Genomic DNA, 14,057 nt, shown 5'->3' with positions numbered 1-14,057 from the left:
TGTTCAATGAGTTTAGTTACTCATTGATGTGAGTCTGGGAGAAGGGTCAGTGCAGTCTTTGGAAGCAGCAGATGCAGATTCAGCTGACCAAAGATAGGCCTGTCTCCCACAGAATGAGCTCAGCAGCTCTCCAGAACCTTTTGGCTGGATCCCTGTTGACTATCACAGGAACTAAAGTGTTCAGCTCACACTGTGGAAACAGAAATTTAAGCAAACTGAAACCTAATGGAGTCAGAATGAAAAAAGGAAAAAGAGTCTGCAAATAAGAGTAATGATTATAAAAACAAACTTAATATGTTTAGATTGGTATTTGTTTGCAGGGCTGACATTGTACACTAGTTTTCTGCTTCATTTTCTTTTTCTTGGCTGCATTACCTTCTAGTTCAGAATTGTTTCAATTTATTATTACCATCCTTAGCTACCTAATTGTGCTACTAATGAATACAAATAATCTGGGCATCAGGTTTTTACAGACCCACTTCAGTGTACAAATAATGGTTTGTTGTGTAACTGCTGATTATGGGAGAAGGTAACTGACATTATGAAAAATATGTGCAGAAATATTGGTGATGAGGAAAGCAATGGATTCTGGCAGATATACTTTTTAAATTGTGAAAAAGTATTGTCATTTTTGTTCCATCGGGTTGTCCATCATAAGAAAATGTGAGATCATCTGAGCCTGGTTTTTAAGCATGTGTACTTAAACATTTGGAACTTCATTTCAATTTTTGAGTGCCTGTTTTAGCACTATCACATATGAAATACATAGTTGGCTACCAAATTGCCTATTGAAGTACATATGTATGGGTTTTGAGCACTCAACATTAAGCATTTGCATTTCAAAATTGGATCCCTTGTGCTTGAAAGCCTTGAAAATGGCACTCTATGGTCAGCCCAGTGCAGCATCAATTGAAATGCTGTTTGAATGCAATGTAGAGCTTCCAATTGCTGCTTCAGAAAATGTTTTGCTGAATCTGGAACACTTTGCATAATTTAATTAATTATGCCACTAAAAACTGATTTTCTCTCAATTTAAAGCAAACAGCTTTTATGAGGGTGAACTGCAGCACCCAGGGATATCAGGTGTCCAAGCTTTTAATCCTATTACAAAGACTTGACAACCATTGATGGAAACTGGAAAAACATAAGCCTCCAGCAGGGCAACAAGTGAAGAGGAAGAAGACAACAGATTTTTAATACTCTTTGAAACCACTTTATGCATTAAATCAAAATCAAATGTAAAAAGTGACAGAACTGGTAGTTTGCACTTTGTTGTGCAGACAGTGAATAGGGTCTAAGGAATAACACTTATTTTGCTTTCACATTAATGAAAATAACTGTTTCCTCTAAGAGGAAAAGTGTTCTGTTTAACTAGAATAAGAAAAACATATTGAATGGCCAAGACTATTTGTATCTGTGTCTGTTCACTTAAAGTGTTCAGGAGCTCACCAGTCAGAAGTTTGAAAGTGGTTTCTAATATTATGCATTGGATTCTGTCTATAAATCATTTTCCATATAAGCAAATCTTAACAGATGATTCCAGACTACAAGTATTAAGGACACTTAATTAAGGTCACTAAATGCTAGTCTTGATACTTTGGCTTTCTGAAACTTGTCTTCTCTCTTCCAAATCATTACTGGGTTCAGTATCGCACTAAAATAGCAGACACTGTAATTTTGAGGCAGAAGAGAGTACTGATTTAGAAAAGCTCTAATTTCTGAGCCACACAGGCAGAGCCATAATTGGCAAACTATGACCGACCTTGCAAAATTCTGTGACCAGGTTAGGAAGGGTCACAGAAGAATTGACTCCATCTCCATATCGAACATCAGCATTTAACATGAAATTAACTGTACTGTATAAGATCTTGCTGATAAAAAATAGTGAAAATATCTCACTACTAAGAGTTCAGCTGCCCTATAAATGGAAACATCTTCCTTATAATGCTAACAAATATTAATGTAATTACTAATATATATTTATATATATATGTATTATTTGTATTCATATATATATAAGAGATGCTACACCTGGCTCAAAGGCAAAACAGGAGTAAGTAGGGCTCATTGAAAGAGCTTTAACCTAGATTTAAGGAGGGAAAGGGATAAAATCAAGCTCATTAGAGATGACTGGAAGACGCACACCAGTGTTTGAAGGACAGTGTTATAGCAAGGTCTTTTGCTCTGCCATCTCACTGGAGGTAGAGGATGGAGAGCCATGTGGTGGCAAGGACTGCAAAAGGCGTTATTGATGTGTTAAGAATAGTCCTGTAGGAATTTCCTGTGTCCCCCAAAAAGGTGGTGGGATCAGTAGGCCAACTGAAATGCATCTAGAGCAACACACACAGTATAACAGCCACCGAACAGGAAGAGCTGGAAGCCACTGTGCAGCAGGAAAAGTGTGGCAGAGTTGCCAGCACAAAGACACGGTGGGATGACTTCCACAACTGGAGTGCTGCAATGGAGTGCTATAAACTCTTCAGAAGGAATAAGCAAAACAGGAGGGTGGGGTAGGCCTGTATTTTAAAGAGTGAAATATGTACATCACAATGGTAAAAAGCAGAAAATTAGAGAATATATAATTAAAAGGAAAAAAAATACTTTTCCGGATAAGATTTAGCCGCTTTACTATATATTTAAAAGTATGTTCATGCTTTTTGAGAGTGTCTTAGTTCTCAAAATACAAGAAAACACGTTCACTTTTCAGAGGTCATGAGTTTCGAATCATGTATTTACCGGCTTAAGTATGTTCACTGCATAAAGGTTATGAAAATTTCTTGTAAAATAATAAAAGTATCTCATATAATTGATTCTTTTCACTGTTTCATAAAATTGCTTTGTTTGATTGCAGAAGACTTTGGACTGAATTTTCATTACCTACTTCTGAACAATTTACACTGGGATTGAGACAGTATTGAGCTAATGAGTTAGAATTTATATTAAGCCTTAACTGTCTTCCTGAAGTAACTAGGGAAAGAAAATCATGGCAATAATGGAGTATTTTTCATTATAAACTATGTTGTACAGCTTTTACAATCAGGTTTTTAATAGATCTAGAGAAATTAAATTGGAATTCTACCAACTTCTGTGCTGTTGTCATCCAATGAAAATGATGTTAAAATATGTCAGGACTAATAGGCTTATCCCCTTTCTACTGAAGTAAAAAGGAGGTGGTGTGGTTCCTGTTGTTTTTCAGTCTCTGTTGTTCATTAAAAAGCAGGATGTCTGTAGAAAAACATTCAGAAATATGCAGTTTTCTATAATCCATAATGCTAAATAGAAACTGAGCATGGATCAAATACATCTTGACTTATGTCATCCTAAAGTCCCTATCAAGAGATGCTCCCATGAAAATAGTAGATATTTCCAAAGTCAGGAGGTTGAAATTGTGCTCTACATGAAAAAGGAGGCAATCATATATTGCTGATGGGTATATTAATACTGCTGAGAATGCATGCATATATCCATATTTATTAATATATTCAAACATTGTTTATTGATTGTGTATGGTAAATAAACTCATGCAGTGAGTGTATAGATTACTGTGTATGCATAAACACACATACACTCAATCTCAGCATTATATGTAAGTACACACTGAGAATAATACAGTTTCTCAGGTTGGAAGACCTTAACCTTTTCATTGCATATAAATATGCAAATTAATAATGAGATATTAGTTATTATTGTCCTTTATACAAAGTGTATCATATTGTCCTTTAATTCTATCTTATTTAATTCTATAGTTATTTTATGGGGAAGTCTGCAATAGTGAAAAACAGTGTTTCTCAAATAAATTAATTATTTCTCATCTCAATACTTGTTTGTCCCCATTCTTCTTTGCTGATAGTCTGTTCCACTACCAGAAGACTGCAAGAATCAATGTAATCCCTTACATTTTTATTAATAATGTGAAATAAAAATTGAATATACAAAATAGAATCATCAGCCAAGCATATATGCATGCATGTCGGTGCCCTCAATGAATTAATTTTTTAATTATTACAATGAATGTTTATTTATTCACAAATACATGACACAATATAACTGTAGTTTAAATTTTAATTGGTATAACAGGACATGTTTTTGTTTGACATCTCACAGGCAAAAATATTCTCTCACATATTAAAAAGTGCTGTATATGATTTTATTTTCTAAGTATGAGAAAAGTGTATGTACAATGTACACAAAACACAGACTTCATGTGAATGAGCATAACTCTAATACTTTAAGTTTGTGTGCTACCTTTTAACTTTACAAAGTTATTCTTACATACCTTTTTCAGAGGGTGGAAAAAAACCCCAACACTAAAGTCCTTTCCCCAAACCACATATTAAAAGGAAAATTAAAAATAATTGCCACTTGCAAAAAAGGTTAGAATGCTGACCTTGCTTCCAAATTCAGAAATTGAAAATTTGGAGTCTTCATTCATCCAAATAATATATATTCATTCCCCACAGGCAGCAGTGATGGTTCTTGGGATAAAGAAAAACTTCAGTCTCCCCCCACCCAAGGATCACAGGCCTCTGTTAACCACCCCAACTTGCCTGGACAGCCTAATGTTCCAGTTAGCCATCCTCTCAACCCTCTTCAACAGAACCACCTCCTGCCAAATGGTACGGGTTGACATCTTTCAGCACTAACATCAGCAGTTTTCTAGTTCCTGTCTCTTTTTTTTTGTGTTCATATAATTAGACAACAGAAAATCAAGGATGTGCAGAATACTGGAATACTTCCTTTAAAGTATTAAGCAGGTGAAGTGGAGACAGTAAAGAACAAATACGTCTGCAATAAAATTGATACTTGACATAACGCTAACCTGTGCATCAGTGGCATAATGACACAGTGCTAAGGCACCTTACAGCAGATATCAAAACCTATTATAAATAACGATAGCTTAGCAAGGATAGCATACATTACACAGATAGGAACAAACTAAGAGGTCCAATAGCCTCTCCTTGTGGCTAGAAACTCTCCATGGTTGCTAGTGATTCACCCCTGAGTCTGCCAGAAGAGAACTACCATAGAGCTGCTTTTCCCTGCAATGTGAAACATCTTATCACCTGTAACTTCAATATTGTCCATCAGGAGAAAAAGAAGACAGTGCTTAAGAAATGATGCATAAACCTATTTCCCTGTTTTTCCCCCCAACAGGGTTGGAACTTCCTTTTATGATGATGCCCCACCCGCTGATTCCCGTGAGCCTACCTCCAGCCTCTGTCACGATGGCAATGAGCCAGATGAACCACCTCAGCACCATCGCCAACATGGCAGCAGCAGCACAAGTGCAGAGCCCTCCATCCAGAGTGGAGACATCTGTGATTAAGGTAACTACAGAACACACCAAACTGAACCAAACCAAACCAAAAGGTGCCAAATTGTAGCCCACTCCCAACCACCATAATTATCGTAAAGGTGTATGGGTGTCAAATGTTCCAAGGTAAGTCATAAAGGCAGTAAATACAAGAAAAATAAGTGTAGTGACTCACAGAGCACAACAGGCTGCCGATGACCACTGTTACCTTCTCAGTTTCCCTCCATCTCTCTAAATCAGTATTAAAGCAACACTCAAATTGAAGCATTTTCATGCTCAGCTTTGTGATTTCTCGTATTTCAGAGTCTGTAGTCTAATGTTCCTTGAGATATCATGGAAAAATTACTCTTAAATTAGAAGGGATTATTCTTCCAACTTTAAGCATTTGAACTGAAGCGTTCTAAGTTATCTGAAGAAGGTTGAAAGGTTTGATACTTTACCTGTGCAGAAACTAAATCTGCCAAATCCCAGAACAAATTAGAATGAAGTAGCACAGAATATTCCCAATAACCTGCAGCTCAGAACTGTAGTTTTATAGGGATATGTCAAAAATATCTGATATCTGAACTTGTCTACCTCTTCTGTGGCCTTTAATTAAATTAATCAGGTTATAGAGGCATTTACCAGAGGCCTGTAGTCTCTTCTTCCTCTTACTGAAAGTGATCTGTTTTCATTTTAAAGACACTTTCATTTCGTTTTAAAAGACCCTTCCCTGTTACCATTAGATAATTATGACTCAGTCTTTATTCAGATATCTACAATTTGCCTCTTATCCTTCCTTAGTTCTAATAAATGAGAAAGAGAAAGTACACGAACTTTTGTTCTTTTATCTAATGTATCTTAGAAATAGACACACAAAAGCAAGTTTGTGTGGTTTTTTTAGGGCTATGTTGTAAATCTGTCCATTAATGCAATTCCTTTGACAAAAAATAGATAAATTTAGAATCTCTTGGACCTTCAAATCAGGAGTTACAAAAGTTTTGAAGTTCGTGTTGATTTAAGTAGAATGAACAGGTCTGACTTTATTAAGACATTCAGCATACTGCTGCACCTTTCTTCTTTAACCCAACAAGCACAGAACCACAAAGAACTGTTCAAAGTCAGCAAATCTCTGTTTTTATCAACCTAGAAATATATGATCTGATGGCCTAATTTAATCACCTACACTTCCAAATGTAGGGTCTTCTTTGGAGGCTTTCAGTGGCATCCCTTTCTCACCTTTGTTGACCTGAAGAGTTAAGATACTGGTTTGAGAAGAATTGTTTATTTAGGTGGTATGCCAACAAGACTAGATCCCGCCCTAGTTTCCATCTTGGGGATTTAAGCACTCTGCTGCTAACTAACTGATTACATGGTGAGTTTTTGGGCCTTTATTTTTTTTATTTTCACTTGATAGGTATTTAGTAAGAGTTACACACACGTGGAGAACACGTGGTGCTTTATTTAGTTCTAAATTTATTTTCTTAATTGGAATAGTGGCCACTGTTACTACAGGGGTATCTAAAACATGAAAATTGAGGTGGAGCACTTGCTAAATGACACCTGACATATGAATTACTGTGCCAAAAAAACTTCGTTTTCACTGTTTTTGTGCTATTTTCCCTTCTTTCATTTTCTATGAGCTATTTGATTTCATGTGTAAGAGTATAAAATTTGACCTTCATGAACATTGGTAACCTTCTGTTTCTAAACTTTACCAAGCTGATTTCTAGCTTGTAAAGCTGATTTACAAATTAGTTGTAGCTATTAAAACTGCCTAAATTACCATGGCCTAGGCTTAAATATGTCTGTGGGAGCATATTCCAGTGTGACCTCTATCTTTGTCTCCACAGTCAGGTACATTTGAGAACAACATATCTCATAGGCCATGTGAAAATGGTTTCCTTTTGTGGAAAGCAGGTCCTGCTCTGTTGACAGATCTAACCCCATTATGGGAACATTGCTGGACCCAGGAAGCATTTAACTGAGAAGTACTTTTGGCTCATGTGATCAAAACCTGTCTAGTAGGTTTAAAACTGTAGGACTCTGAAAGGGACATACTGTCATCATATAACTGTGTATATTATTATAAATGTGGGCAGTCCCATACCAGAAAGTTTTCCTTATCCTGGGGCTCCTTCTTAAAAAGTTCATTTTTGTAACTCATCTATTTTCTTTAGCAGAGATAGATTCCTTATGATCTAGGTGAAAACCTTAAAAGTACCTAGCAATTTAGGGTCTCTGAAACGTTCTATCAGCACGCTGTAACTGGAAAATCATAATTTCTTTCCAAAAAGCTTACTTATTTAAGCATTTGTTTGTATTAATAATCAACAGTATGTATCAATGTCATTTTTGAAAATTCAGCTCTCATATTCATGCTAATTAAATATTCATTGTAGCTGCCAACTTTTGCATTACTCCTGGCATAACATCCTGTGCAAGTTATTTGACAAACCAGGTTTCATGTTCCCATCTGGTTTGCACATAACCATAATATAAAAATATGTGGATTTTAGTGAAATGCTTTAAAATGACCAAATTAACTGAAGTTCTCTTTAGAAAAGTGTGCATATATGAGGATGAAGTACACATTTCTTTTGAAGTTTGCACTAATAAGTTAAGGATTTTGGGTCCTTTATCTAGAACATGACATTACCCAAGTGCTGCCATGACTTCTTCAGTCAAGGCCTGTGACATACTGCTCACAATTCATTTCTACTACAGATGAATCCATAAACACAAGTTTTAATCTGTCACTCAAAATCTGCTTCTAAATGTAATATCTTGCTGCACATAGTTATTTCAACAGTACTATAAGGGCTAAGGAACTTACTGTTCCCTACTCATCCCTTCAGCCCCATTGTGGTACAACACATGTCTAGATTTATGTCCGCTGTTATTATCTACTGCAGATGGATATGGTCATGTGGATAGAAGCAGCACAGCCAAGTAATTATGTTCCTATTTTTTAATACTGAACAGGATTGAAACATAAACCCCAGAAACTTAAAAGCATGAGGTCATTGTTAGGGGATTTTCTTCCCATGAGGAAGGACATAGTGTCACTGCAATTTACCTGTTCTTCTCTAGGCATAGTCAGAGGCTGTGATTTTAAGGTCCATTAAATTATTTGCATTGAGTAGTTGAGCAGGAAACTGTAATCAGCATATTTCTTGAATCTTGTGTTGGCAATGTAATGTTTGTGAATAATAACTTATACTACAATCAAAATAAATATCTTCAAGAATAAATGTAAGTGAGAAGGTCCAACCTCCTTTTTCTTTATTTTTACAGGAATGGATAAATAGTACAGTTGCTCTCTTTCATGAAACTGTTTGTTATTACAGTTATAGCTTCCAGTTTTTACTGCTATTATTTTCAGACATCTTTGGTTTGTTTTCATTATGGTTAATATGAAATAAAATTATTTATTGAATATAAATATATAAAATGAATATATTTTTCATTATGGACTCTTTTTTTTTAACTCTTTATCTGAAGTACCTTATCCTTAGTGTCAATGTTTCCATAAATTGAAAAGTTTTTGAATCACTCATGTCAGAGTTTGTAGTTGTAACCTGAAATGACAGCATAGATTTGAAATTAGAGTACAGCATGTTTGCCAGTGTAAACTCTGCTTGAAAGTTAGAAGGCCTGTGAGAAATTTCGACTCTGAGAAGTAAATCAATAGTAACCATATCTAATTAAGTAACAAAGAACAAAATTAAGTCTTAGAAAATCAGAGTCTTCAGATTATAAACAACTAGGTTCATTGGATAGAAGAATTGTCTTTGTGAACAGTGCCACAGTAGATGACTTGCTGACCTTTCCTTCCAATTCACTGACTTCACAGCTAGTGCTGTTATCTTTAAACTCACAAAGCTTCAAATGCCTTTCTATTACTGGGCAATATTTCATTTCTTCATGATAAGAAGTTGGAATAAAGCTGAGATCATGTACTAACTAAACATTTTATCCTGCTGTATTCAGGAGATGAGACAAAGACAAAATTACAAGGGAAGCCTTACAAAGCAACAGCTTAGATTTGGCAGTGAACTCTGAGCCCTAAAATCTTCAGAATTATATTTCAGAAGAGTGCTGTGCCCTTTCGAACATGAGACGAACATTAGATGTCTTTTTGTAATGGAATGTTTAGATATATGAGTTGGATGAATAAGAGGAGAGCAACAACAAGCAGGGACAGCAGATTGTGACAACAATGAATTGCAGTGAGTGTGACAGCTGTGACCTGGGGATGCTTTAGACATGAAATGGCTTTCATCACCTGCCCATTGTTTCAAAGGCTCAGCTTGTTAGCAATTTCACTGCATCAATTTTTTTCACTCAGCAGAAAGATATATGAAAATATAAAGGACATACCTTATATTAATAGCAACTTGAAATTACATTGTAAAAGTTAGAGCAGAGCAGCAGCATGCCAGAGTCAAAAATTTCAATTTATCCATATGTGACTAATACTTATAGAAAGAATTAAGAATAAAATGGAAGGAACCAATACCTCCAGGTGAAAAACTGGAGACAGCAGTGGCATAGTAGTTTTCCACTGCATAATGAATAGATCAGACTAAACTTTGCTCATTCCCTCACATATATCACAACACTGGTTGTGTTACACTATTTTATGTCTTTTTAATATCTTTCTATATATAGATAGATATATTCCTGTGATCCAATAGCAGAAATTTACTATTAACTTATTTAACAAAGGTAGCTACTGACAGATTTTATTTTTTAGAATAACTCTCTTTATAGGACTTTTCTGACATGAAATTTTATTTTAGCATTCACTCACTTTTTCACTTTTCATTGGCAATATGTGTGTTCCTGTTGATGTAATTTAATGTTCCTATTTGTTATTTTGCCTATAATAAACTCAGTTGGTCAGGTGCTAATAACACCCAGGTCATGGGTTCAATCTCCATGTGGGCCGTTCACTCAAGACCTGGACTTGATTGTCCTTCTGGGTCCCTTCCAACTCAGACTCATGTGTTTCTGTGATTGTTTCCCAAAAAGTCCAAATAATAGCCAAAGAGAAGAAATATGTCACTGCCATACAGACATGGCTGAAGAGAGTACATTTTAATGTCTCATGTCAGACTGATGGTGAGCAAGTCCAGAGAACATACCTGTAAGGAAACAGTCTAAGAGGAAAAAAGGCAAGTTCACCTCACTGATCTGAATCTTGAACCCTGTGTTGAAAGCAAAAGTTTTCTATGGACACTTCTGTGCCTTACCAGAAGCGTTATGCAGATAGTGGCAGCATTCCTGTGAAGCTGGATATGCTATACATGTTTTATAGACAGGGAATAAGAACAAAATTGATTGTATTCCAAACTGGCAGAAACACCTGTTTGTATCCCTAACTTGAAAAACACATGAATTTTCAGATAACCTATTATTTTAGAGACATTAGTGCATTGTGCATTCAAAATAGAAATTTTAAGATTACTTTAAAGTGCTTTTCTTGAATGTATAAAAGTGCAAGAAGAGGGAAGCTACTTTAATTTCATCTTTATCTGATATATGAAGTATGATCAAATTTCTTTTTTTCTGTAAGGAGAAATTTGATTTAGAGTATTTAAATAATAAATTGTGATTGGTCTACAATAAATATTGTAGTATAGAAATAGGACTATCAGCTCCTAAAACAACTGCTTTTACATGTTAAGAAACCAAACATGAAAATTGAAATATACCTATAAATTTTTAAGTATAATGTAAATCAAATAACACTTAATTTTATCCTGGCTGCAGAGAATATGATATCTAATTTGTAGGAACTTGAACATAACAGACAAAATCTCCACATTAGAATAACTTGTATATATGCACACTTCTTTTTTTTTTTTTTCATTTAGAATGAGTAGACCTAAGGTCAAAATATAGTTGACCTTCTTTATTATGACTTAACCATCTTTATATTAGAGGACACTGTGTTCCACCTCATTAATTAGTTCTATCTATATGATTAATACTATTTGTTTTAGCTTTTAATACAGTTTTTATATAATGACCTTAGAGGATGCTAACTAAATATGGTAGGTTGCAATTTGGAATCAATGTTTTTTGGTTTTTTTTTTTTAATAATATGGGATCCTATTATTTCTTTTATCATGCATGTTTCTGAGGTGCAGTTTGAAGCTAATAGCAGCCATATACTCCTATGAATTTACTTATGGCACTTAAAATAGGTATCTACATATGACACAAAGAAGGTAGTACAAATTTTATGTTTGTAAATTTGCATATTCACATGTGTAACAGGGAATGTATGTAGTGTGAGATCAAAATGATGCAAAATGGCCACGGGGCCAGGCACAAGGGAGGAGATTAATTTTGCCGACTTCTAGGGCTTAATACATTGGATCTATTTGAGATAGTTACCTTAGAGTGAGGTGAGGTGTACCTTGGAAACATAAATGTATGGGTGACAAATGAGCCTAGGATGACTAGTTGTGATGCAGACATTTCTAGTATAGAAAATATCGTCTAGTCAGGTGAATTCTTGGTTTTTGGCTGGATGTGCAGTTTGAATTTACTTTGAGGGATAATGCTTCTTTGAGGTACTTTGAGGGGCGATGCTTCTTAAGCTTACTTTTCAAGTAAGGCTAGATTTTCAGAAGACGAGAAAAAAAAATCTTAAAAAAATTAGAAAGTGTCTCCAGTTTGCTAATAAGGAGTTACTAATTTGATTTGAACGGAGTTTCTTGCGTGTCTGTATATTTGCCTATTGCATGGGGTTTTTTGTATACGTTGGAAGGATATTTTGTTTGTTAGAACAAATATTCATTGTAAAGGTAAAACCAAGCTCTTTCTTCTGTTGATAGGGATCGACTTTGCTTGCTTGCTTGCTTGTTTTCAATCTCTGTAATGGCCCAATCCATTGACATCCACTTCCTGACTAGGTCACTGTACTTTATGTACTGCTCATGATTTCAAAGGATTAGGTCTCTTGTTGTGGAAGTATTGTTAAAGGATTACTTGGAAGTCTCCTGTTTGGCTTCCTGTCAGTTGAGTCCTGCTGTAATAATTACATGTAGAAAAGAAGACACTAAAAATCAAGCCAATTCAGTCTTATTGTCAGTTGATCTCTTCCTTCATTTTATGCTTTCAGTTGTCAGTATTCTTGTGATGGGAACAGCAAAGTAGGTACAATGAAAAATTGCAGAAGTAAAAAGTATAATGGAAATCAAATTAACTTCAATTGGTCCAACAGATAAATAAGTTCAAGGTATTCACAGAGAGAAAAATGTCTTACGTAAATATGGGTTCTTTTCTTCATAAGAAGGATGTCCAAGATTTAAAATAATAATGCGGTTACTGACAACACAAAACATTCAAACGCTTGAATTTTGATTGGTATTAGAAGTGGATCTGCAAAAACAAAGTGAGAAAGATGTCATGTACATCAGTGTGAAGTTAGCAATATCTTTAGCAAGTCAGTGATAGTATGCAGATAAGGAAATAGAAATAAAATTTTATAGCATTCAGTCAATTTGATAACACACATATAGAAATGACTGAGGAAATTAGGAAATAACTATTAGTCCAATTAATTTTGCAATTACTGAGTCTAAATGTTCATTTAGAATGTCATAGTCTTTGACTAAAGTGGAATGAAAAAGTAAAACTAAAAATAAAATATTCTGTTTGCAGAAAATACAAAAGATACTGAAGCGACTAGTTTCTTACACTTATTCAGCTAAAGCTATGTCAAATTAAATGTGACATTTTACAAGAAAGTTATTCCTGGAATACATCTCACATGAGTTCAAAATAAGTCAGTAAGGAACTGAAGAAAGAAATCTGTGTTTTGATCACTTTTAAAAGCGATTTTTATAATTCTACCACCAAAAAAGCCTGGAAGACAAGTGTCTTCCCACAAAGGTTGGAAATAATATAAACTACTCCTTGGTACAACCCACTCCAAAAGGTGAGGGTAAGGCAGGTTCTTGTTAGTAGATCCCTTGGGGCAGGTTGGAGTGAAACGACACTGAATGATCAGTGTTTGTAAATACACACTGTTAGGGTTTATCTTAGAACAATTTGGTTGCAATGGGAAGAGGGTATGTAGCCATTTTGGTTATTATTGTTTGTAGTAATACTGCAGTATAAAAGCATAAAAATAAGACTTAAAAAATATAGAAAAGAATAGAAAGATATCACCACCCATGGACCTCACAACAAGACTTGTTTGTTGAAATTTCAGTAACTGTTGGCTGAGGTGATTGTGGCTGTCAGGAATATGAAAAGCCCACAAAGCACCAGAGTTCCACAGTTGCATATGCTCAGGTTCAGGTGGGAATGCCCATGTTCCTCTCCTGAGCTGGGGAGTCTCACACTGAATGGTGTAAGGCTGTGGATCACAGGACACTTCAGGAGTCTCTCATGATCCGTGACACCTCCCAAGATGCACAGCTGCCTCTCTTGTCAGCACAGTTGAGTCAATTATGGCCTATCAGGAGGGGTGAATACCTTCAGACTGTGGGAATGTCCCAGTACTTTCACAGAGGGGAGTTTTCATGCCTGAGCCATTATAAAAAGGGCATAGATGTGATAAAAAACACTATCCCACCACCAAATTTTCAAGATTTGCATCTTACCAGCCTCCTTCCTTATTTTTTTCAACACCCAGCTGTATCCTCCAGTGATGAGTGTGTGCCATGTGCACCTGGGTGATCAAGTGAGCCATTGAGTCATTAACCAATCCAGTCTCTCACACTCCTGATTAAAAGCTGAT

General features: G+C 35.4%; 1 protein-coding gene across 6 annotated transcripts in view; it reads left to right on the top strand.

Annotated features, from left to right (window-relative positions):
- Positions 1-14,057, top strand: part of DACH1 (dachshund family transcription factor 1) — a 353,355-nt gene that overhangs the window by 230,398 nt on the left and 108,900 nt on the right. For 3 of the 6 annotated variants that reach the window (XM_063392205.1, XM_063392207.1, XM_063392206.1), the window contains exons 4-5: positions 4,461-4,616; positions 5,155-5,327. In XM_063392205.1, the coding sequence (XP_063248275.1) occupies positions 4,461-4,616; positions 5,155-5,327 (329 nt within the window). The remainder of the gene's footprint in view (positions 1-4,460; positions 4,617-5,154; positions 5,328-14,057) is intronic. The other 3 variants (XM_063392208.1, XM_063392209.1, XM_063392210.1) reach the window with 1 other exon arrangement.

The sequence above is a fragment of the Prinia subflava genome, chromosome 3 (assembly GCF_021018805.1).
Source record: "Prinia subflava isolate CZ2003 ecotype Zambia chromosome 3, Cam_Psub_1.2, whole genome shotgun sequence".
NCBI classification, from domain to species: Eukaryota; Metazoa; Chordata; class Aves; order Passeriformes; family Cisticolidae; genus Prinia; species Prinia subflava.
Note: the sequence above shows the minus strand (reverse complement) of the source record. Positions and strands in the feature narration are given on the sequence as shown.